The following is a 27047-nucleotide window of genomic DNA, read 5'->3' as shown; positions in this document are numbered from 1 at the left end:
GTTTATTTTGTGGTTTATAGTTCAGTTGCTGGATAGTTTTATGCTTTAGATGCATTGCTGGGATGAGACATCCATAATTCTGCCGTATTGGCATGAATCTAAATTATGCACGGGGTCAGCACATGCTGGTTTTGGAAGAAAATTAAATGCATGAAACACTTGTTACCTACCTCACATTTTCAGTAGAGAAGGTCTGAGTATCTCTGTAAAAGGTGGACAGGATGCTCTTTTGGAAGGTATAATATCCAAATAAGTAAAGGAATATGGTATTTTTAGGGGCACTTATTGGGTTCTTGAATTGAGAACTAGTATGTATTTGAAAACAAAACCCTTCAAAATCAATTCCTTCTTTATTCCTTTGCAAAAACCTGAGTTCAGAGGACTGGGTTCATTAAAAGTATTTATTACACATTTATGGAACCTGAAGGATAAATTTTCTGTGACTCTTGTTCCATTCCATGTGGGGTAGGAAAAACACTTCGCCTGAATACGTTGCCATTAAGTGGCAATGCATTTTAATGTAGACTGTAATATTTGGCATCTCAGGAAAAAAAAAGTGAGTGCAAAAACCGTTTAGAGTCCATCCTTTAAATCTGTTTACAATATAGGTTGTGCTAGACTTAGATTTCCTTTATACTTTATTCTATAAATGATAATATATTCACTTTTAAAAGAAAGCAAAGCTTAGTATGGTAGCTTCGTTGCACTAAAAGACAACTATAAATCAGCTGAAGAAGGAGTTCCAATGATAATGTGCACTTCTCTGTCCAGAGAGAAATAAATTCAAAAGAGACAGTGGCCGTTGGAATGATCCATCTACGCCTGCATTTCTGTGTAGTTCTAAGTAGTATGGCTTCACATAATAAAATGTTGAACAGTAGAACTGTACAACTGATTTAGGCTCTTAGGAGAAGGGAAATATTTTCGTCGTCTGTTTTACTGTCTTATTATCTGTACTGAGATTTATATTTAAACAAAATAAAAATTCTCCAAATACTTATCCATGTACAATTCATGGAAGGACATTAATGTATCTTATCTCGGTGCTCCCTTAGTGTCTAGTGGAAGACTTTATAAATGTTGAGTGAATAAATAAATGAATGAGTGAGTAAATAAATGAAGCAAGTATTCAGGTCACCACAAAATAACATTTGAATAATTACCATAGATTAGTACTATAAGATATGAACAAACATTTAAACCCAATACCTCTACTTTTACATTGACAATGTATTTGCATTTTCAGAAGTTACAGTCTAGGCAGTGATCAAAGGTTCATCCAGTGTTAATTTTCATTAGAAATTAAATGCAAACAATAATACATGAATGTAAATACAAAAAAAATCTCTACAGTGAACTCAAGTTTAGAGACTTACACTATATTAATATACACTATATTTGCTTATACTTATATTAGAGAGTTTAAGTTGATGTTGCTCACAAGAGATTTAAGCAAAGGACATCCTGGTTCCCAGCATATTCGCATAATGAAATTTTTATCTTATATAATTAACAAAATTATTTGACTTACATATCTGGGTTAAAAACCTTTTTAAGGTTTACTGAAGGAGACATAACTATTTTCAAAGAAAGTGCAGAAATAGCTACTGAGCTGCAACTCAACTATTTCATTTAGAAAACTTCTTTTTTAGCTATCAGTCTTTGAAAATCAGTCAATTCCCAATCCGAACTAAAGGAGCACAGCAAATGTGTGAGTAATCTAAAGCAGCACTCAACCAAAAATTAGCTTACATTTGTCTTTAGAATATGTTATTATTATCACATTCAAGGTATTCATTTATGAAATTCTTAGAATTCACTTAGAAAAATAATGAAATCTCATATGAAGACTTAAGAGATCCCCGTAAATTATCCAATTTTCTCCATCTTTCCTCCTCTCCATTTACTCCATGTTGGGTATCTACATGCCAAAACAACCAATTGAAAAAAGTGAAGAATTTGGTAAACTGCTTTATTTATTTTGGTAAATACCTGGGTTTTATTGGTAATTCGAATGAAATTGACTATTGTTTGACAGAAACCACTGGTCAATTCAGTTAAAATAAATTCGCTTGTTTCTGCCTTATAGATACAAGAACAGAATGCCCTCTCAAATCTTTCTCAGATTGGATAAACATAGCATTCATTATATGATGCCAAAGTTAGAAACTAAAGAAAGTAGGTGTGAATATCAATAAACTCGAAAACAAGACACATTCCCGATAATGCAATTTCAGAGAAAAGCATGGCTCTAAAGGATTCTCAAGTATTTAAGAAACATGATAAAATCCTTAATTATATCTTCTGTCTTCTATCTTAGTTAAGCAGGTTTTCTTAAGAGATGGTACCTCTCTGCACTGCGCATTTAATATATAAGTACATTATGATCCAAAGGACCTAGTGTATAGCCCATGTTCTATGTGGAAAAGTACTTTTAACCCAAAATGTATCCTCACAGAACAAACATCTCATGTTATAAAAATTGTATTCGGTATTTCTGCTGTCTCCATCAATCTTTAGGTAGCTGCTATGGCTGTGCCGTCATTACAGATATCCATCAGAATCCACTAAATGAAAGTCTCACAGACAGTGAGAACTGCTAGGGAAACGGAAATTAACTCCATGGTATTTAGACATGTGTGTGCTTTTAACAAGCTTGCAAATATCTTGGAAGATTGTTCATTTAACCAATTTTCCTTGTAAAGGTTATGTGGAAGAGTAAATTCGTGTATAAAATGCAACAAAAGGGTACAATACTCCTTGAAGTAAACAGCAGAAATAGTGAATATAATTTTTATAAATGAGATGATTGTTCTGTGAGGATACATTTTTGAAATGATGTAAATAATAAGAAAACATTTGATATATATTTATCTGTAGACCATTTTGGGTTAAATGCATTTACTATAGAAGCCAAGATTAAGCCACATATGCATATTGGGTTGTTTACACATAGGAATCTTTTGTATGAAGGATCTCCTTGTCATTTTCTTGAAGTCCTAAGCTCAACAAAGGAGAATTATAGGTACTGATAATGGAAGGAAGAAAATGTGCCAGCAACTGTCTGCCTCCCAAATCCAGTTTGAAATGTTCATGAGTTACAGAGTTAGGACCATTGCAATGAACCAGTATGTGCTCACTGCTCTATATCCAGATAAGATGTGCACAAAGCAGTGAGGTATTTAGATAGTAATTGATGGCAAGACCTTTTAGTTGATTTAAATGAAAACACTCAAATTTAACCTTACAGCCCCACAAAATGACAAAAGTATAAAGATATTGCTTCCCTTATGTAATCAATGTACAAAAACCACATATAAGACTTACAACTTAATGGCATTTTCACTTCTAGTTATTTTTTCTGATAGATAAACTGCATCTGGGTGTCAAGAATTGTGTTTTAATAGCATTAACCCACTCCAAATGCACGGATGCAAAGTAGAAAAAAGTCCAAGTATTTCCAAACATATTTATGTTTATATTAATGTAGATCAAACATCTGAATGATTAACAAAATTTTCCACTTTTCTTCAGACTTTAGGGGTGATACAAAATAACTGTACATTAAAAAAATAATATTGACTGAAGACTCTTTAATATTATAATACACTATTCCAGTTCTAAGTTTTACTCACTTCTGAGGAGTACGAAGGTCAAGGATTGTTTCCTGGATATCAATTTGAATATCAGAAGGGTTTGTATTTGGCAATTTAATTTTAGCCTGAAAGAGAAAATGAGAAGAAAAATACTGATATCTTGGAGAGCAATTAATTTGAAGAATATAAGAATATATGGGGAAAAGAGACTAATATTTATTGTCAACTATGTGCCAGGCTATGCCCTATCTTTATGTCAATCTTGAGCAGCAGAGATTATTATCCCCATTTTACAGATGGAGAAACTACAACAGAGAAATTTAGTGAGTGGCCCAAGGGCAACCTCCTGTAATCTGACTAAGGTTTCTGGCTCCAAAGCTATACAGAAACACTTTGGTTACTTGACCGTAACCTTCATTTTCTGAAGGTACATAGTAGTACACCTGTTAGAGTTGGGGACCTTCAACTGCCTTTATATCAGTTGGCAATTTGTATAAAAAAAAGTTTAGTTCTCACGTTGGGTATGAGTTGGTGATGCCATCTAATAGTCTTCTGGCATAAATTTCCATACCACATTTTCTAGGGAGGTGTGGGAGTTCAGGTGTTATGTTATCAAAACAAAAGAGAAATAACAATATGACTCCCACCTCCCCAAAAGGACAACATATTGGTTTAGTAAGATTTCACTTTAAATGTTTCATCTCAATTACCACATGGCCCAGCAATTCCACTCCTGGGTATATACCCAAGAGCACTGAAAACAGGTTTTCAAACAAAAACATGTACATAATGTTTTTGCTTATAGGAGCCCTATTCATAATAGTCAAAAGGTGTAAGCAACCCAAATGTGCATCAACTGATGAATGGAAAAAACAAAATGTGTTGTATCCATACAATGGAATATTATTCAGCCATAAAAAGGAGTAAAGTACTGTTATATGGATGAATCCTGAAAACATTATGCTAAGTGAAAGAAACCAGGGACAAAATGTCACATATTATAGGATTCTATTTATATGAAATGTCCACAATAGGCAAATTTTTGTTTCTGTTTTTTTTTTTTTTTTTTTTTTGTGGGAGACGCAGTCCTGCTCTGTTGCCCAGGCTGGAGTACAGTGGGGCAATCTCGGCTCACTGCAACCTCTGCCTACCAGGTTCAAGCAATTCTCCTGCCTCAGCCTCCAGAGTAGCTGGGACTATAGGTGCATGCCACCACGCCCGGCTAATTTTTTGTATTTTTAGTAGACGGGGTTTCCCCGTGTTAGCCAGGATGGTATCGATCTCCTGACCTTGTGATCTGCCCGCCTCAGCCTCCCAACGTGCTGGAATTACAGGGGTAAGCCACGCGCCCGGCCCACAATAGGCAAATCTATACAGACAGAAAAGAGATTGGTGGTTGCTAGGGGCTGCGGAAATGGAGAAGAGGGAAGTAACTGCTTAATGGGTATGGCGTTTCCTTTAGCACTGATGAAAATGTTCTGGAATTAGATACTGGTGATGGTTGCACAACATCGTGAATATACTAAATGTCACTAATGGTAAATTTTATACTATGTGTATTTTTACCGCAACACAAAGTCTATCTCTTACTCTCTACATGCTTTCTCTTTCTGATGGAAGTTGATGTCTATATATAGGATAGCATGGCATATGGTTTCCATAAACAAAGAAATGAAGAAAATGCAGCCCAAGGTTCAGGTAAATTATGAAGCTTTCTGTAAAATGAGATAGAAGACTTGAAATATTGGACATCTGGTGAATTCATGGCTCTAATGGCCAGAGGGAAAGCAGTAAGTTATGAGGAAAATACATATCAAATAAATAATGCGACAAATTGAGATTTCTTGTAAGAAGCTTAAAGTAGGCAGTTGTGTTTTTGCAATATAATGTGTTTGGAGCAATACATGCTTGTGAGTTATATTTTACTTTATTAAATCTGTATATAAACAAAGATTTGTAAATAGAGCTCTACAGGTGCTACTATCTAAATACTACGGTTAACATTTTCATTCAACAAAAAATTGCCTCCTAATTTATATTTTGAAAATTTGGATCTTCATAATCAGAGATGCTACAAGTGAGAGACGTACGGTTCTCAGGGGGTAGTTACAGGTGCTCTGCCTCAAAGTAAATAGGCATTCTATTCGACAAAGAAAGTCCCACCCATTTTTACTCTAATACTCAGGTCTGATAGTCAAATTGAGATCTTTAACGTCACTTGTTAACTCATGTCACCTCAAAGAAGAGATACAAATATTTGTTTCTTTAGTCTGAAATGTTTAGAATTTTCATGGCAAAATATTATTTTTCCAGGGTTAAAATGCCAATTGAGAAAGACAAAAATAGATACAATTTCTGGGTAGAACTTTAAAGTGGTTCTTAAAATCATTTGCTGTTCTAGTGAAGGGCAATTCAGAAACAACTCACTAATTTTTCTTCTTAAGGAAATTAAAATTATATACTACAGTGGTTTCAGAGAAGAGACAAGAGAAGGGACAAATTAGGTGGAATCGCACACATTAATATCTTGCAAGACGGAAGACTCAATGAGGAATCTTAACAGAAAAACAACTCCTGACACATGCATGAGATTTTTCCAGCAATACTTTAAAACAAATACCTGGAATACAGACATGGATATTAATGGACCTCTAACTGATTGCGCTCAAGACCTAACTTGTTAAACATTAGTAAATATAGGATGATGTCACTGACCAAACAATTTAAAGGGATTGATGTTCCTTTCTTTACATAGGGTGCAAATTGAATTTGCTTTAAAGAATAAGTTATTTTAATAGGTAAACTAAGGAAAACTTTAAAAATTCATTGGGAAACTTTTAACCTTCTGAGAACTCAACCTTTGGAATCAAACTTAGGTTTAAATTCTGGTTCTGTTACTTTTTAAAAATTAACTGTTTATTTTTGAGACAGGGTCTCACTCTGTCACCCAAGCTGGAGTGCAGTGGTGTGATCATGGATCACTGCAGCCTCGACCTCCTGGGCTCAAGCAATTCTCCTGACTCAGTGTCCTGGGTGTCTGGGACCACAGGTGTGCACCACCACACCTGGCTAATTTATTTTTATTTTTATTTTTGTAGAGATGGGGTCTTGCTATATTGCTCGGGCTGGTCTCAAATTCCCGGGCTCAAGTGATCCTCCCATCTTGGCCTCCCAAAGTGCTGGGATTACAAGTGTAAGCCACCATGTCCAGCCACTTATTATTTATTGTTTACTGGTCATCTATTATTGCATAACAAATTATACCTCCGCCCCAATTTATAGCTCAAAAACAACAATAAACATTTATTATGCCACATGTTTTCGTGCATGAGGAATTTGGGAATGGCTTAGCTAGATGGTTCTGGCTTAGGCTCTATTATGAGACTGTAGTCAAGATGTTGGCTGTGGTTGTAGACATCTGAAGGTTTGACTAGGGCTAGGGGATCTGTGTCTAAGATAGTTCACTTACATGGCTGTTTGTAAGGGGCCTCAGCTCTTCACCACATGGACTTCTCCATAGTGTTGCTTGAGTGTCCTTAGGATACAACAGCTGTATTCTCCCCAGAGTAAAGGATCCAAAAGATGAAGGCAGAAGCAATGCCTTTTTTAGAATGTAGCCTCATAGATTGCACTTTTTCATTAAAAAAAAAATCTTATTAGTTATACAGGTCAGCCCTACTCAATGTGGGAGGGGGCTACACAAAGAGAAGAATATCTGGAGGTGAGAATTATTGGGTGCCATGCTGGAAGCTGGTTACCCCAGTATCCATCACTAACTTTATTTCAAATATCTGCCTTCTGTCCTTATAAATAAAAAGTAACAGGAAAAAAGCCCATAATTTAATGTTTGTGAGATCCCTTCTTCCCACTTTCAGCTTCTCTTCAGGCAAGTAGTAAAAACTACTCAGTCTCTCTCTGGGAATTTACTTTGAGGCTTCCCTCAAGAGAGGTAAAGGAAGGTTAAAGTGCTTGCAAATCGTTTTCCTTGGGCTTCATTTATTGTCCTCTATGTGCTGTAAGAGAGCTGACTTACTAGGGAGTCATTATTGAGTGATTATTATTGTGAGTTTCAAATCTCTTCTTTCCTGTCGTGTTCTTATGAGAGATGTGTATGACAAGATGGTTCCTGAAAGGTCATATAATTTGTAAGTGATTAACAGGCTTCTCAGCTCCTCAGATAAATGTCTACAATTATATTATAAGATGTTTGAAAATTGACAAGAGAAGTCCAAATAGCAGGTGTTCCATGGAGGTCATCCATTCTAGGTTTCCTCTTGAACTGTCACTTCATCACCACTATAAGAATAAGTAAAAAATATCTTATATGTAACTTGACCAGCACTATTTACTGATATTTCAGTGAAGCTGCTTCACTGGAGGGTTTGGACTGACACTTTGGAAGATATTCTAAATTAATTTATTTATGGGTTCTAGATATTATAAGAATATTTCCATTTGACAGAAATACAGCAACCACTCCTCACACATTTGATTCTTAGGAAAGAAGGCTATTTGAGTTCCCATTTGAAACTTAACAATATTAGGAAATTTTGATTAACAGAAAAAGTTTGGGTAGATTTCATTCTGAATTGCTTCAACTGTTTAATTTCCCATTGTTTAACTACAGAAACATGTATAAGATATTTTTTTCCACTGCAGCCATACTAAGTATTTTATAAAAACTCTCATGAAGAATGATAATCTATAGGAAAATTTTAAAAAATTAAAGGCATTAGATCTCTGCTTTGAAATTATAAAAATATTTACTTCTGAAGTATAAAAATATAGAGGTATGTATTGTACAAAACTAGGGCAAAGGCCCAATAGGTCATGTTTTTAAATTGATGGATAAATTTCAATAATGCTACCATTTTTAAACAGTCCAGTACTATATTGCCACACCTGTCTTTTTAAAAATGCTTCATAGATGCATACCTCCTCTCCATCACAGGAGTCAAGAGTAAGCTCAACTCACTCTGTAGTAAGAACATTCATCTACCGGCATCCACATCTCCACTGGCACTCACCTTCTCCCCGAAAATAATCATAGCCTCACCACCACTACCTGTCTTGAGACCATCAGAACTAAATTCATTATACTTTTAACTCTATTTGTCAATAACCACAAGAAGTCTCAGACTCCCAAATCATTCCTTATCACATAACTACCATATGGATCTTCATATCTCCTATTATGTCTCCATTTTCCATCCCTCATCAAATCCTGAGCCTTTTCCATTAGGTCCTCTGGAATACATAGTACATCATCCCTTATCTCTTAAGCCTCTTTGAATATTCTCAGCTTCTTAATCTAACTGAAATCTGGATCTCCCCAATTACACTGCTTCCCCTATAGTCTTCTCAGTTGGCGCCAGTTTTTTTTTTCTCTCCTATTTCCTTTATAACACTGGGCCTGTCCCTTTCTTCCAGTTAAAAAAAACTCATGTCCTCCATTATGCTAAGTGAAAAATGTCAGACACAGAAAGAAAAATACTGCATGATCTCTCTTAAATGTGGAACCTAAAAAATATCTAATACATAGAAATAGAGAGAAGAATGGTGGTTACTAGAGGTGGGGTGGGAGATGAAGAGATGCAGGTCAAAGGATACAAACTTGGGTTATTTAGCATGAATAAATCTAGAGCTCTAAGGTACAGCATGAGGACTATAGTTAATATTATACCAAGTAGTGGAAATCTTCTAAGAGTAGATTTTAGGTGGTCTTATCCCCCACATACACAAAAGATACTATCTGAGACGATAACTACATTAATTAGCTTGACTGTAGTAATCACTTTACTGAGAATATGTATATCAAAACATCATGTTGTACACCTAAAACATATACAACGTAAAAACTCATGTTCTTACGTGATACTACCTATTACCCATCTTGCTGGAATCGTTTACTAATTCCTAGGACACTTCCCCTGATTTCTCTAAGAATAGTTACTTGTTCTTTATTGATATTTCTAAGATTACCTCCTGTCTTAAATCTTGGAGTTTTAAATATTCACTTAGATTAACCTTTCTAGTGTGGGTGTGGTGTGCACACCTACAATCCCAGTGCTTTGGGAGGCTAAGATGGGCAGATCACTTGAGCTCAGGAGTTCAAGACCAGCCTGGGCAACATGGCGAAACCCCGTCTCTACAAAAAATACAAAAGTAGCTGGGCATGGTGGTGCGCGCCTGTACTCCCATTTGCTTGGGAGGCTGGGGTGGGAGGATCACTCGAGTCCAGGAGATCAAGGCTGCAGTGAGCCAAGATCACACTACTGCACTCCAGCCTGGGTGACAGAGCAAGACCCTGTCTCAAACGACAACAACAACAACAACAACAACAACAAAACCCTTTCTAACATTGGAACCTCACTTCCTCATCTCTTTCAGGTGTCTGCTCAAATATTGCCTTCTTAGTGAAGGCTTTCGTGACCACACTATTAAAAATTTCAGCCACCACCAACTCTAGTATGCCCTATCACTTCCTCCTCCTTTTCTCCTCAGAGCATTTTCACCTTCTAATGTACAATACAATTTATGTGTTTATTTTATTTATCTCTTCCACAATAAGGTAAGCTCTGTGAAGGCAGTGATGTTTATGTTTTGTTTACTATGCTATCCTCTATACTTAGAACAGTATCTCTTGATTCCTGTGATGGGAGAGGAGTCATGCATCTATGAAGTATTTTTAAAAAGACAGGTATGGTAATATGTTGGGAAAAAGGTTTATGGGGTGCCTGCATGAACTGGCCATAAAAATATGGGACAATAAGTTGTGGAAAGCCACAAGAGGCCTCTGAGGACTCTTGACTCCTGTGATGGGAGAGGAGTCATGCATCTATAAACTATTTTTAAAAAGACAGGTATGGTAATATAGTACTGGACTGTTTCAAAGTGGTAGCATTATCAAAATTTATCCATCTGGCCAGACACAGTGGCTTATGTATGCAATTCTGGCACTTTGGGAGGCCAAGGTGGGTGGATCACTTCACGTCAGGAGTTTGAGACCAGCCTGACCAATATGGTGAAACCACATCTCTAGAAAAAATACAAAAATTAGCCAGGTGTGGTGGCATGCACCTGTAATCCCAGCTATTCAGGAAGCTGAGGTGGCAGAATCGCTGGAACCCAGGAGGTGGAGGTTGCAGTGAGCCAAGATTGCACCACTGCACCCTAGCCTGGGCAACAGAGTGAGACCTTGTCTCAAAAAACAAAAAGAAAAAAAAGAAATTTATCTATCAATTTAAAAAGATGACCTACTGGTTTTTTGCCCTGGTTTTGGACAATACATACCTCTACATTTTTATACTTCAGAGGTAAATATTTTTATAATTTCAAAACAGAGACCCATCACCTTTAATTTTTTTTTCATTTTCCTACAGCTTATCATTGTTAATGAGAGTTTTCATAAAATACTTAGTGGCAAATCATAGGCACTCAGCAAATATTTGTTGACTGAATGAATGAATGCAAGGATGGTTCCATATTAAGAAATTTGCTAATATAATTTACCAATAGATAAAAACTAAAAAATCATATGATCTTCACAAATGGTAAAAAGGCATTTGATTAAATTCATCATCTATTCTTGCTTAGAACTCTTAAAATCAGAATAGATGAACAGATCCTTAACACATACCCCAAAAGTCAGTATCTAACTAAATGAAGAAACACTAGAACCATTCCAATTAAAGTGAGAAATTTATATTTTTGTTCCCATTAACCAACCCCACACTTCCCCTCCCTCAATGACCCCTCCCATTCTCTGGTAACCATCCTTCTACTCCCTATGTCCATGAGTTCAATTGTTTTGATTTTTAGATCCCACAAATAAGTGAGAAAGTGTGATGTTCGTCTTTCTGTGCCTGGCTTATTTCACGTAACATAATGATCTCCAGTTCCATCACGTTGTTTCAAATGACAGGATCTCTTTTTTTAATGGCTGAATAGTGTATCTCTATTACGTACTCATATTTTTTTAATTTTTAAAAATTTAAAGTGAGAAATAAGAAATAAAGTTCAGTATTCACTATTATTACATAATATAGTTCTGGAGGTACTAACATGCAATTAAACAAGAAATAGGTTAAAATGATTGGAAAGGAAGAAGTAAAATTTCATTATCTGAGGGACTAGGTGGAATACCCAGGTGGAATGAATAACAAGGAATCGGGAAATAACTTGGCATATTGAAGGATCAAAAAGAAGGTCAGGATAAGCAGAACATAATAAACAAGGAAGAAAGTGTCACATTGGATGAAACTGTAAAAGTAGGTAAGGGTCAGATCACACGGGGCCCTTCCCTACTTTTAAGATAAGGAGTTTGGATTTTGTTCTGTAAGTGCAACAGGAAGCCATTGAGGGCTGTAAGCGAAGAGGTGATATGGTCTGATTTACTTTTTTTTTTTTTTTTTTTTTTTTTGAGACGGAGTTGCCCAGGCTGGAGTGTAATGGCGTGATCTCTGCTCACTGCAACTGCTGCCTCCCAGGTTCAAACAATTCTCCTGCCTCAGCCTCCCAAGTAGCTGGGACTACAGAAGTGCACCACCATGCTCGGCTAATTTTTATATTTCTAGTAGAAACAGGGTTTCGCCATGTTGGCCAGGCTAGTCTCGAACTCCTGATCTCAGGTGATCCACCCGCCTCGGCCTCCCAAAGTGCTGGAATTACAGGTGTGAGCCACTGTGCCTGGCCTTGACTTACTTTTAAAAAGGATCTCTTACACTCTGTGTGGAAAGGCTATAGGGAATGAAGAGTCAAAGCAGGGAGATAATGTCATTAGAGACTCGTCAGAATGGTCCGGATAGAGATGATGATCGTTAGTAACATGATAGCAATTGCAGTGGTAATGAAAATTAGATGGATTTAGAATATATTTTGAAGGTACAGCCAGTAATACTTGCTGATGGATTAGACATGAGGTATAAAGGAAAGAGGAATGATGGCTGATTTAGGTTTTTAGCTTGAGCAACTGGGTGAATGTTATTGCCACAAAGAAGATGAATGAGAAAAAGGTTTATGGAAGACAATTAAGAGTTCTGTTTTAGACATGTTAGGTTTGAGTTGTCTATTAAACAAGTAAGAGATGCCAAGTAAATAGTTATATGAGGCCGGGGGTGGTGGCTCACACCTGTAATCCCAGCACTTTGGGAGGCCGAGGCGGGCGGATCACGAGGTCAGGAGATCGAGACCATCCTGGCTAACACGGTGAAACCCCGTCTCTACTAAAAATACAAAAAAATTAGCCGGGCGTGGTGCGGGGCGCCTGTAGTCCCAGCTACTCCGGAGCCTGAGGCAGGAGAATGGTGTGAACCCGGGAAGTGGAGCTTGCAGTGAGCCAAGACCGCGCTACTGCACTCCAGCCTGGGTGACAGAGCGAGAGTTAAAAGAGTTATATGAATCCAAAGCCCATGGGAGAGTTCAGGACTAGAGAGATAAATGATACTTAAAGCTATGAGACTAGGTGAAAAGAGAATAGGTAGAGATAAAAAAGACATAGGTCAAATCTCCAGAGAACTTAAGGCAGAATAGGAAGAGCCAGTGATTTGGGAGTGAAACAGAGGAGGAATGCCTAGTGATTTCGGAAGAAAAGAGTGAAGTCTTTCCTCACTCCTCAGTGAGAATGGGGTCATTAAAGTAAAGAGAAAACTGTGTTTCAAGGAGAGAGCAGGCCGGGTGCGGTGGCTCATGCCTGTAATCTCAGCACTTTGAAAGGCCGAGGCAGGCAGATCACTTGAGGCCAGGAGTTGGAGACCAGCCTGGGAACCCGTCTCTACTAAAAATATGAAAATTAGCCAGGCGTAGTGGTGCGTGCCTGTTGTCCTAGCTACTCAGGAGGTTGAGGCAGGAGAACAGCTTGAACCCAGAAGGTGGAGTTTGCAGTGAGCCAAGATCACATCACTGTACTCCAGCCTGAGCGACAGAGCGGGACTCTGTCTCAAAAAAAAAAAAAAAAAAAAAAGAGTAGTCAACAGGGTGGAATGCTGCTGAGTAGCAGCACCCTCATATCTTCAATCCCTCTTTATCTAATCAGTGTTTTTAAACTAGAGGAAAGCAATATGGGCATTTTGTGTAGGACAATTCTTCATTCTTGAGGACTATAACTCCTATTGCAAGATTTAAGGCAACCCTGGCCCTGAATACTAAATGACAATAATATCCTGTAATCAGCTGGGCATGGGGGCCCTGCCTGTAATGCCAGCACTTTGGAAGGCCGAGGTGAGAGAATTGCTTGATCCCAGGAGTTTGAGACCAGTTTGGGCAACATAATGAGACCCTGTCTCTACAAAAAATAAAAAACAAAAATTAGCAGGGCATTGTGGTGCATGCCTGTAGTCCTAGCTACCAGAGAGGCTGAAGTGGGAGGATCGCTTGAACCCAGGAGGTTGAGGCTGCAGTGAACTGAGATCAAGCCACTACGTTCCAGCCTGGGTGACAGAGCAAGACCTTATCTCAAAAAAACAAAAAATTCTGTAATCATTGTGACAACCAAAAATGCCTCCACCTAGGGGCCCACACCATGACTACTTTTTTTTTTTTTTTTTTTTTTTTTTTTTTTTACTGTTTGTTCATTAGCTCTAGTGACACACAGTAGGAACTAAATAAATATTACATGGATGAATGCATGGATTCTTGTCATCAGCTGAAATGCATACTTAAATCTCTCCTGTCTTAAAAAAACTCCCCTAAATCCTGCCTCCTTCTCAAAAATCATTTCCTCATTCTCCTCCTCTTCACCACTAAACTTCCTCAAAGAACAATCTATATTTGCTGGCTTCTCTTCCTCACTTCCTCTTCACTTCTCAGCTTTCTTCAATCTGGTGTTGGCCATGCCACTGAAGCTGCTCTCTTCCAAAGATCACCAAAGACTTCTTAACTGACAAATCTCAAAGTTCTTTCTGCATCCTAATCCTGCTTGACAGCAGCGGATACTACTATGGTTTCCCTCCCATCTCTGAATATCCTTCTCAGTTCCTCTACCTTTATTCATCCCTCAAGTATTGGTAATTTCCAAGGTCAATCTGTGAATCTGCTTGCATGGAATCGGGAGTTTCTGCCAGGTCCAGCTCAAGGATTCCAGACCATGTGATTCAGATATTTTGATGAAACCTCAAAATGACATCATCAAAATGTAAAATTACTGATACATATATGAAGTAATATGTATATGACATCTTTTACCTTTATTCCATCCTTGACCATAGCCTATTTCAAACACACACACACTCTCTCTCTCAATTTTTCTCCATCTCATTATGATGGACTTTTATCATCAACTCTACTAATTTTGGTATTGCTTAAAATTTTACATATATATTACTTCCATAATCAGAAATATACTGTCTATATGATTAGATTAGCTTTTAAGGAAGTATTTGTTACCATGTCCCACAACCACCATCATTATGAAGGAGTGTTATGACATTAACTATAAATGTATATATTATGAATATATTACTGAAACAACGATTAGAAATTTAAGTGAAGGTTTACTGTGCTGCCTGGAACTGACAATAAGGAATCATAATACAGATCAAATATCCTTCCCTCTGCCACATGGTCTGGTATACAACCAATCAAACAAGGTTAACATAATCAGGAAGCCTACCAAAAAAAAAACTAGGTCCATCCTCTAGAGTGGAATAGAATGGAGAACAAAATCTATTTCATTATCAAGCAGCCAAATACATTTTTTCATTAAAAGTAAACAAATATAGGCCAGGCACGGTGCCTCACGGCTGTAATCCCAGCACTTTGGGAGGCCGACAGGTGGATCACCTGAGGTCAGGAGTTTGAGACCAGCCTGGCCAACATGGTGAAACCCCATCTCTACTAAAAATACAAAAATTAGCCGGGCTTGGTGGTAAATGCTTGGAATCCCAGCTACTCGGGAGGCTGAATCAGGAGAATTGTTTGAATCTGGGAGGCCGAGGCTATAGTGAGTTGAGGCTGCACTCCAGCCTGGGTAACAAAGTGAGCCTCTGTCTCAAAAAATAAAAAATAAAAAATAAAAAAGTAAATAAATATAACTGTTTTAACCTTAAGAAAGAAATCAGGATTTGAAGAGCAGACCATTCAGGAAGCAAGTGAATTCTTAGAGGATGAGCAAATACTTTGCTCAAAATGATTGATAGCACTTTCTGAGATAAATATGTATGATAAACATGTGACTCCTGGTTGTGTCTGCCTGCCAGATGGTGACTGACTTCTATCCCATCCCTGACTCTCATCCCATTCTCAGTGAGATTTAAAGATGGGGGAAGAATCATATCCTAGGGAGGAGGTGATGTTGGGAAAAAATAGGCTTAGTGGCTTGTTTCTTGGGTCATATCAGAATGTCGCCTTATCAATATAGATCTATCAAAGTAAAACATCAAAATATGTGTTCATTCTAGGTCAAAGAGCATCAAGCTATCTGCAAGCTGCCTTTCCCCTCTCCTAGAACAAACAAAGGGTAATTTGGCAGAATACCAATAACCCTAGGCCCATTCATTTTTGGATTTTGGCACCATGGGTGAAAATGAGAATCTGCTGACCTATTTTTCCAATACACCCATCCTATTTCCTGCCACAAATAATCCTATGGAGAATTAGGGTATCTTGCTACATATTTTTGTACCTATAGTTCCTTTTTCCATACTCCTCAACTGGCACCCAAGAGGTCCAGTACTTCAGTCAGTCTGGCAATAACCAGTAGTCAGTAATAGCAAAACTGCAATTACTTTTGCACCAACCTAATATCACACCCATTACAGTGAGAGCTTTGGGGAGAGGGATGGAGAATATAGCTAGAGGATAAAAAGAAAAACAAACAACCAAAACAAAATGAAATAAGCTAGGGCCTTCCACTCGTGGGGTTTAAAGAAAAGCATATATGTCACCAAGGAAAAAGAAGCCCTCTAGATTTCTTATTATTCTTCCATTAATGTATATGAGTATTTGAAACCTTGTAAGCCTAACCTTAGTTTATCAACTGTAATATCAGGATGAGAAATTAGATCAGCATCTTTCAAACTGTGTTCCAAGGAGCCTCAGCCATTCTCCTAAGAGCTGCCTCATGGGTGATAGTACCTTCTTAAACAAGGCAGTGGTACTTTTTATGTTTATTACACTGGGCTTACTCATAGAATTTTATTTGGAAAAAAAAAGCTTGAGAGCTAGAAACAAAACAAAACAAACCTGTAGACCACTGGCTAGCTCTAGCTCTAAAATACATAAGTATAGATTAAGGCAAGGGAAACTTGGTGGCTACAAACTCAGGAGTAAAGCAGTTGCAGAGCATAACAATAGGGCAGGGAGTGTTTGGTTAATGGGGCTCTTTGGGTTTGAGGTTCGAAGGGTTTGCTGAAGACATTCCTAATTCATAATTTTGTTTAGGACCATTGCTTTGATTTAGGATTCATAAATCTTGCTTTCTTATTTGGAGTCTGGGGAGGGTAAAGGAAAGGATGGTCCTTGTGAATTTTTAAACCCCAAATCACTTCTTGTACGTAAACAGATTGTATTCCTATTGCCTTACTCGGTTTAAGTAAGGATTTTTTCTTAAAGTTTTTGGATTGGATTGTTACATATAGACCAGGTCCAGGACACAAATAACATATTTAGGCAATTCTCAGGTACAATTTTCCCCACAGTTTAATGTTTCTGATATTGAGACGAACTGCACAATCAATGGTGGTATAATATGGTATTATATCTATTTTCCTCTGAAACATTGTTATTGTTAAATAAATGGCACATTTACAATTTTATGATGTCTTAGATTCAAGGAAACACCGTATTATCAAGAAGAATGATAAGCATATACATTTGAGCAAGAAATACTTGAGATGGGCTCAACAACCTATTTACTCTGAGACTTGTCAGTGGAGTAAGCAATGATAGTGGATGTCATCATTAGTATGCCTACAGGATAACATTCAAGCTACAAATAAAAGCTACAAGCTTTTATCTTTTTTGAGAGTCAGCTTACTAGTCCATTATTACCGACACTTACTCTTTATTCTTGTTATATTCTCTGTTTACTCAAATATGCCATGCTATTTCATGCCTGGATACCTTTCCACGTGCTCTTACTTCTGCTTGGAATGCCCTTCTTAGAATGTTGTCCACTGTAGGAATATTATCCACTTCAAGTTGATCTCTTCCTGCTTTATGTCACTATGTACCTGATATATGTCTTTATTTTTCTATCTTTAATTTTTATGGGTACATAATAGGAAAATATATTTATGGGGTGCATGAGATATTTTGATACAGGCATACAGTGTATAATAATTACATCAGGGTAAATGGGGTGGGTTTGTATCACCTAAATCATTCATCATTTCTTTGTGTTATGAACATTCCAATTGTACTCCCTCAGTTACTCTAAAATGTACAACAAATTATTGCTGACTGTTATCCTTCTGTTGTACTATCAAATACTAGATCGTATTTATTGTATCTAACTATATTTTTGTACCCATTAACCATCCCCACATTTCCAACTCCCACTGCCCACTGCTCTTCCCAGTCTCTGGTAACCATCATTCTGTTCATGGTGTTTGCCTCTAAATATGTACTTACCATACTGAACTGCAGTGATTTATTAGGTGTCAATCTCCTTTACTGTAAATTCCTTGAGGACAATTGATTGTTTATCATTTATTTTTGTATCTCTAGTACTTAGGACAGTCCCTGGTATGTAGTAACATTCACTAAGTATTTAAAGATGTAATAAATGAAGAAACAAAGAGAAATAAAGGAAAGAAAGAGAAAAGGAACAGTATACACGTGACAAAGTGCCACAGTATCAACAAATGTGTTATTTGCTGCTGCCTTTCAGTGGTGTCCATGACTTATCCCAACCTTCTGAACTTCTAGTCGACTTATAATTGTTTACACTGAGTTTAATTCTTAATAATAAAATTGGTTCATTTATGTTAGTTTTGTCTCCCCAGTTGATTATAAATTCATTTGAGAGAAATATCAAGTCTTCTGTATATACTTATTGAGTTTTAGATAAACCATATATTCCTATTATGAGGTATGATTTAGTTTCCAAGATTCTTCATTCAGGATACCTTTATTATTAAAACTAGTGGCAATTTTTGCATGAGATAAACTGTAAGGCTTGCAACAGTTTTATTTATTTAGGGCCTAGAATTCCTCCAGAATTTAGAGCAATCCCCAACACTACACATCAAAAACACAATTTTACAATAATTTAAGAGAGAGGAATTTGAATATTACTGGTAAAACCCTGGGAGCTAATTACTTCAAGATTACTTGAAAGCGTAACTCATTAGAGTTTGAAAAATCTCCTGAGGTACTTAAAGCCACTATTCCCATTATGTTACTTGATTGAATTGAATGTCGTAGATTTTGCTAATAAGAGAAAACCTGAAGTTCATGCAAAAGAGAAATTCCATTTATCATTTGCTTAAGGAAAAAATATTACACATCTCCCATGGGCACCATGGTATTCTATAATGTATTGTAAGAAAGGAGGAAAAAAAATAGAAGCAAAGTTCCCGATCTCAAAAAATAAAATTTTAACACAAGAATTACTTGTTAATGTTGCTAAAATGAATCAAATTCCACACTCTGGGTTAGGCCCAGATTTTTCAACAAGGTCATTATCAGGATGAAATAAGCAAAAGTAAGGTGGTATCATTGATATTGTTGGTATTGCCACAACTGTTATACAGAAACAGTGACCTGGTAAGGATGCTCTCCAACATTCTGTAGCGTCATTCAGATAAGAAAGCAAAGTAACATTTTAGATGTCTTTCTTAGTGTTTTTAATCAGAAGTCAGATCCCAAAATTAAGAAAATCCCTTTTTAAGTCCCACATTGTAAGCTGAGTCATTATGAGAAATACAGAAATAAGAGATAAGACAGATGCAGGGAAGGAGATATTTCATTCTGATTGTCTGTCAATTCATCATAAGTTAATAACCAATCAGTTGGCATGCATGGGACGGAACTAGGATGGAAGAAAATCCAGTCCAATCCAATTGGGAAGTTTTAATAGGAATAAAAATAGAAATTGTGTATTGTGTCATATGATTCCATTATGTTTATTTGTAAATCTCATCCAAATGTGTAAACTTAGTTTATTTTGTACAAGTTAACAATTTTAAACTGTCTATCCCATTATTACCCTAGTACGTGAAACATAGCAACCACGATTTTTAAAGAGTTTACAATCTTGCCTACAATATTATGTATATAATAGTCAGTCAATTTAGCTACAATGGTTGTATAGAAAATGAAGAAGGGGAGGAGAGGCTTACCACTAGTTCACTGCAACAACCTGTTGAGGAGTCCTTTTTTGACAACCCTAAAAATATATCTTCAGTTCCCACCTGCTGTCTGAATATAATCTCATACCTGAAAAAAATCAATGATTATAGGGACTCAGATGAAAGAGCAATTTCCTGTCACAGAAAAGAAAACTAGTAACTTATGAGGATATGCTATTAGATAAAATAAAAGGACTAAACAAATAAAGTGCTTGCAGGTCTTCAGGCATATAATAGAACATAAAGGAAAAGAAGTCTAGAAATGTGGTCAAAATAAACACTGAAAGGCAGGATTGCTATTATTTTCTAAAATAAAGCTTTAACTGTTTCAGAGCTAGACAAATAAAATAGATTGAGGGAACTTGTAATAAGATTCTAGTAAGATTAAAAGCAGAAGAAAAAAAAAGGAAAGTCTGTTCCTGAAAAACAATAGCTCAGAAAAATACTGAGTCCATAACCTAGGGATTGATAGAAACCTTCCTCTGCCAAGTTTAAACCACAGAGCAGAGGAGAAAATTCAGGTTTAGTACTGTTTCTGTCATTAACTGTGGACCTTGGTCAAGTCACAAACTCATGGGGTCTCAGTTTCTACATTTGTATGATTTATGGGAGGGAGGGGTGAGTTTGAACTGAATGATCTCCACAGCTAAAATTCTACAATAGAAACACTGGTAATGTAGTCAGCACAGCTACACTATAGTGCTTAGAATCTAGTCTTACAGAATTCTGAGTGTAATGAAAGGTTTTCCTGATATTTCACCCCACACATGACAATTCACAAATCATTCCTCCCTCCAAATTTGGGCCTCCAGGAATACAATGGTTTATAGAAGCACCCACCACAAGGTACCCCATCTCTTCAGATAGAATGAAACAAATATTTACAAATTATTATTATTATTATTATGCTTAATGCTACCTTAATGAAGAAATTGTAGATCTCTGGATAGTAAGACTAAAGGACTTGATTGAACTTCTGACCATTTGCCAATAGGAATGCCCAAAAATAAAAAAGGGATTTCTCTGAGTTTGAACATGGCTAACAATAAGCAGCAATTTGCTATGGGGCACTTTTCTCTTAATAGGCTATAACATCTACCAATTATTTATGAAGGTGAAGCCAGGTTAAAACAAACAGAGGATTGATCTATATGTTCATTACTCCTAATGGATTTGCTCAAGCTCCTGCTCTTATCCACCTGTAGTCCCAGCTACTTGGGAGAGTAAGGTGGGAGAATTGCTTGAGCCCGGGAGGTTGAGGCTGCAGTGAACAATGGGCGGGGCCGGGGGGGGCGGTGGTTGGCGAAGAAAAAAAACAAATTTGGTTGGGCACTGTGGCTCACGCCTGTAATCCCAGCACTTTGGGAGGCTGAGGCAGGTGGACTGCTTGAGGCCAGGAGTTCAGGACCAGCCTGGCCAACTTGGTGAAACCTCGTCTCTACAAAAAACACAAAAAACATTAGCCAGGCCTGGTGGCATGCACCTGTAGTCTCAGCTACTTGCGAGGCTGAGGCAGGAGAATCGCTTGAACCTGGAAGGCGGAGGTTGCAGTGAGCCGAGATCACACCACTGCACTCCAGCCTGAGCGACAGAGCAAGACTCTGTCTCAGAAAAAAGGAAGAAAGAAAGAAAGAAAGAAAGAAAGAAAGAAAGAAAGAAAGAAAGAAAGAAAGAAAGAAAGAAAGGGAGAAAGAAAGAAAACAAAAACAAACTCACTGCTTCTTCTTAACCTATAATTCCTATCAAAGTTAATGGCATTATCATTTCCTCAGTCACCCAAGCTAATAACTTCAGCATCATCTTTGACGCTCTCCTCTCATCCATTTTATCTAACCAAATACCAACTCTTCATCCAAAACTCACTCAAATAAAGACCCTCATACTTCTCCCCAAGGCCAGTGCCTTAGCTCAGCTCCTTGTTATTCTTTTACTTGGCCACTTGTGATTCTTCTTTTTTGAACTGCCTGTTCATATTCTTTACCTATTTTCCTCTGTATCCATTGAGAAATGTTGAAATGTATTTTCATAAGGTAGAAGATGAAGATTTTTAAAATCTTATAAAGCAATTTTCCTCATAATAACCTGAAGTTATTATTCATTTAAAGCTTTCATGGATGTTCTATCTACCTAACATCAAACATCAGGATGAAAAGGGAAAAATTACTCAAATTTGAAGTTTGCTGCATATGGATATTTGACATTCGTTAGACAATATGACAAATAAGTGACTTAATTATTACTTTTCATATGATACGTGGACACTATATAAACATAACTTCAAATTTACTCTCTTCGTTCTCTAAGAAATGTTTTAAAATCTCCTTTGATTTTTTATGAGGTTTATGGTCTTGACATTGTTTATTTGAAAGCTGGATACTTCTTTCTAGTTAATTGTCTGCAGTCTCCCACTGCTTCTGTTTTCAGAACTTATGTAGAAGGCAGAAGCATGGAGTTTTTGTTTATTTGCTTGTTTTATACTGGACAATTTTGGCTGGGTGCAGTGGCTCATGCCTGTAATCTTAGCACTTTGGGAGGCTGAGGCGGGCGGATTGCCTGAGGTCAGGAGTTCCAGACCAGCCTGGCCAACATGATGAAACCCCGTCTCTACTAAAAATACAAAAATTAGCTGGGCATGGTGGCAGGTGCCTGTAGTTCCAGCTACATGGGAGGCTGAGACAGGAGAATTGCTTGAACCCAGGAGGGGCGCAGGTTGCAGTGAGCAGAGATTGTGCCACTGCACTCCAGCCTGGGCGACAGAGCAAGACTCTGTCTCAAAAAAAAAAAAAAATACTGGATAGTTTTGTATTCAGTATTAGAAAAGTTGTCAGATCACTTGCCATAGAAGTCTTTAAGAATTTATATAGTACATTATAATTTAGTAAGTGGTGGCTTTATTTTTCCTGCTATTCTAAATAGTCAATCCAAATTTTATTTCAAAATACACATATGTAAAGCTTAGTCTATTTGACCAATAATTTCATCTATGTATATAAATATATTTTAAGGTTCTTAAAAGTATGAGTGCTTTTAAAATCAGAATAAAAGGCTTTTTATAATAATTCTAAATTTCATATTTACAACTTAATTGTATTGAAAAGGCTACAAAGCAAGTCTTGAACCCTGCTTGCAAAATACACTGAACACTAAATATAATCTTAGAATATCTAGTAAACAAGTCTGGGTAATAATTGATCATTGGAGACAGAACATAGCCTTTTACTGAAATTGTGGAACATTGAGTAATTAAAAGCAAGTGCTTGACAAATAAACATGGCATTTTAATTTAGTTTGTATGAATGCTTGCAATTTAATGGGCTGGCTTTCTCCAACTGCTAGTTCCACATTATACAACAAACTGACATTAAATATAAATTTATAATGGAAATGACTATATTTTTCATTTTTGCTAGATAATAACTGAAAGGAAGGTGTTATGCTTTATTATTTGTTTCTGCTCTAGAAGGAAAAAAATAATCAATTACACATGCCTTCCGTGTGTCACTGTAGTTTTATCTTTTATGTGGTATGTTACTTTATGAATCTTGTAAAAAATAAAATGTTATCAGATGACACGGCTAACTTAAACTCCTAAAGACATTCCTGGCTTCATTTGACTTACTCTGGGATTTCTCTAACATCCCACATATCATCATATTCTGCTCCTTCTGGAATCTCTTCTGAATTCCAGATGTCCTTGTTATTTTCCTCGCTGGTTTCAGGGATGACTGTGAAGAAAGGGAAGATAAAGCTGAAGCTCATGCTTTTTTCCTTCTCTAAATTGCTCCTGTTCTTCTTCACACTCAGTTTGGGATCATTGAAATAAAACATTATTTGTAATCGCTAGCTTTTTTTTTTGATCAAAACAAACTAAATTGGTAACTACTGACTAAATGTTTCTATCAATACAGAACCAATACATTGTAGAATTTTAATAACAACTGTAGAGAATTTGGCAAAAACATAAACAAAAAGAAGAAAATAATCTACAATCCAACTGCCTGGAGATAATCAATGTTAGTATTCTGTTGTGTATCATTCCAGTCTCTCTCTCTCTCTCTCTCCATATACATATGCAAAGAAATATTATACATTTTTCCAGAAACATAAATAGGATTATATTTAAAAATATTTTTATATAAAAGAAAAAATCACAACTACAATCAATCTGATGTGGAGAGAAATGTCTTATCTTGCATTGTTTTTACTATATAAAAACGCTTTGATATCTTTTCCATGCAAGCATGACATAATTCTCAAAATAATACTATCAATTAAAGAAACTGAAAGCAGTGGATACAATGATCATTTTTTAGTCCAGCATTTTCCTCATGCAGAGCTGAGCATGAGGTTGGGTTTCTGCATGTCATCTTTAAATGTTTAAAAATGGATAGGCTCCAGTAGGCATGCAAAAACCCAGCTCACATTTGTTTTAACTATTGTAGCATCCGGTGGAGGCCTGCATTAGGTGCAGAACACTGCTTTGAGTCATTTTAAGCATTCCCAGAAATGCACCCGATTGTTAGGTTTTCAATTCTGGCAATTCTTTTGAAATGATCAGCTTCTATCTAGCACGGGCTTTGTAAAGCCTAACTACAGATTTATATATAACATTTTACATATGAATCATTGCCTTCAGAATTTAAAGATTATTAGACCTACATTATCAGAAATACAGGCAGCACAGAAATACATGAAATGTGAACTAGACTGCCATGGAGCGAATATCTCTTGAGTAAGGCAAATAGCCTCTTGAGTATGTATAGCAATAATAACTGAAATTTTAAAACCATCCTTAGACCTCATTTTAGCCATTATTTTAAACATTTGTCCAGATTAATCTTTTGCAATTAACTAAATTGATGAATGAAATTCACTTCCTCTCCCTTCCTATCCTCTGGTTAATGGTGATCATGACCAACAGAATTAGAGCCTTTTATATTTTTAAAGATTTGTAAAATGTTCAACTCCGTAAAAATGTATAGCTCAAAATGCTGGGGAAATGTAAAAATATTATTTAGCCTTATTTATTGGACTTTTAAAATAAGTAAACTCAAAGATGTTAATGTATAAGCCTCTTAATGTAAGATAAAATTGTGTAGTTATTTGTTTTATTGTCTTCTCCAAAAGTCTATTAGCTCAATCAGAACAGGGACTTTTTCTGTTTTGATCTGCATTGTAGTATCAGAGATGGTCATACTGCCTGATACATAATAGGTTATCAATAAATATTTATTAAACAATTCAATGAATGAATTCCATGAAATTGCTAGAATATAGGAAGGTAGAAGGTAAAGAAGCTAAGCATCTTGGTAAATAGACCCTAAGAAATAAAAAATGATCTAACCACACGTAACTTTCTTGGTCTTCTATCTCAGAAAATATGCAAGGAATGTGGATAATTCAAGGCAAATATATTTCCATTATTAGAAAAACTATTTACCTGCAGTGGTAGAGTAAAAACAGCATCTTTATATGTAAATGGCTATTCATCATTTCCATGATTATTTTAGTTCATCTTTTTTCTTTTTAAAAATTATTTATTCATTTCTCCATTTTTAATGAACAAATAAAAATTGTATATATTTATGATATACCATATGATGTTCTGAAATATGTATACATAGTGGATGACTAACTCAAGCTGATTAACATATGGATTACCTCACCTACTTATCATTTACTTGTGATGAGAATACTTAAAATCTACTATCTTAGCAATTTCCAAGTATACAATACATTGTTATTTAGTTCATCTTAATAAATACTAGTATTAGTACTTATTACTCTCCCTATAATTTCTCTACCAGGGAAAAGATTATATTGATCTATATTGCTTTGTTAAATAACTTACCTTTGAGCTCTTCTATTTGGGGTGGTCCAATATTCCCAGGACCCATGGCTCCAATAGTAGATAAACCATTTGTCTGAGGGAGGAGAAAAAGTTCAATATTCTATAATTAATACTTGTATAACCTATATGACTAGTGATACTTCAAATTTGATAGGATTTCCATCAAAAAAACTCATGGAGCTTTCCACTTTAATTACCCATCATTGTTATAAAACAGAAAGACAGATGTCAAGTACTATTCGAATATGCTTTCCTTGTTCTTTCAAAAAGTGTTTGGTTTAATAGACTCAAGAGCAGAATTGATCTTTGGTCAGGCTAAAACCCTAGTTCCAGCTCAGTGAATCATGTATCCCTGGGGATAGAGGAATGAGCCACATTCATCTCTATGAAGGTTAGAACCAAGTATTAGTATAAAGGCATTGACACTTTTGGGGTTTAGCAGTGTCTGGTTGTAGTCAGATGGAGGACAGAGTATGTGAAAGTTTTATAGAAATAAAAACTAACACTAAGCAGAAGCTAAGTATTCAGACTTCAGATTAATCATTCAAAAGCCCTGATAACTGCTTTTACTTTTTTCCAATATAGGTATGAAACACTTCCCTGTCCCACCGCCTCATGACACTGAACTAGTGGATTTAAACAGCAACCACAAATTAATAGTCTCTAATACATGCTGATGTACTTCAGTCTTCATAACTTCATAAGTTTATTTTTCCATCTTCTGCACAAGCATACACATCCCCAAAGGACTTGCCCTGACTCACCAATACAAGCAATCTTCATTTTTTTCAACTAAGTATAACACATATTACACTATTGTTATAGCGACACCACCTCATTGGCCTGTCTCAGGGATTCTTTGATATTTCAAGAAAATCCCAATTTCTTACCAATTGTTTTTTGCTGATGACAGACCCTGCAGCTCCAACTCACTCCACTGCTGGCAGTCAAAAAATTCTTATCTCCTTGCCTACTGGCCAACTAGCACCTCTATCTCTCTTTTCTCAGGCCCCTGTCCTCATCTCCTAAGACTTTAGACAGGTACAAAAGTTAGAATGTCTTGTTTGGGCAAGGAGAGTAGTGTCTGTCCTTGAAAGCTGATGGAACAGCTCACGTGGGTCTTTATTATGTGAAACTATTCTAACAGTTATAAATCAGAAATTAATCTATAATCTCTCAGCAGTGTCTGAGACAGTAACTATTCCTTTCCAAAAGGTGTTTCAAAAGTGCTCTGTCTGCGGTTAAGGCATTACAGGCATTTTTATGTGAAAATCCCAAGATAATATTTGGGATATTTTTTCCCTCTTTTTA

The 27047-nt window shown here is 36.4% G+C and overlaps 2 protein-coding genes across 5 annotated transcripts in view; one reads left to right on the top strand and one right to left on the bottom strand.

The window, feature by feature from the left end:
- Positions 1-27047, top strand: part of NUP62CL (nucleoporin 62 C-terminal like) — a 143471-nt gene that overhangs the window by 30931 nt on the left and 85493 nt on the right. The gene's annotated exons all lie outside the window — the stretch shown is intronic.
- DNAAF6 (dynein axonemal assembly factor 6) overlaps positions 1-27047 on the bottom strand; it is a 36590-nt gene that overhangs the window by 719 nt on the left and 8824 nt on the right. For all 3 annotated transcript variants that reach the window (XM_063703072.1, XM_063703071.1, XM_055377068.2), the window contains exons 3-6: positions 25737-25809; positions 23505-23610; positions 19877-19973; positions 3636-3721 (exon numbers count right to left, since the gene is read on the bottom strand). In XM_063703072.1, coding sequence (XP_063559142.1) covers positions 3636-3721; positions 19877-19973; positions 23505-23610; positions 25737-25809 — 362 coding nt within the window. The remainder of the gene's footprint in view (positions 1-3635; positions 3722-19876; positions 19974-23504; positions 23611-25736; positions 25810-27047) is intronic.

Source organism: Gorilla gorilla, chromosome X (assembly GCF_029281585.2).
Source record: "Gorilla gorilla gorilla isolate KB3781 chromosome X, NHGRI_mGorGor1-v2.1_pri, whole genome shotgun sequence".
NCBI classification, from domain to species: Eukaryota; Metazoa; Chordata; class Mammalia; order Primates; family Hominidae; genus Gorilla; species Gorilla gorilla.
Note: the sequence above shows the minus strand (reverse complement) of the source record. Positions and strands in the feature narration are given on the sequence as shown.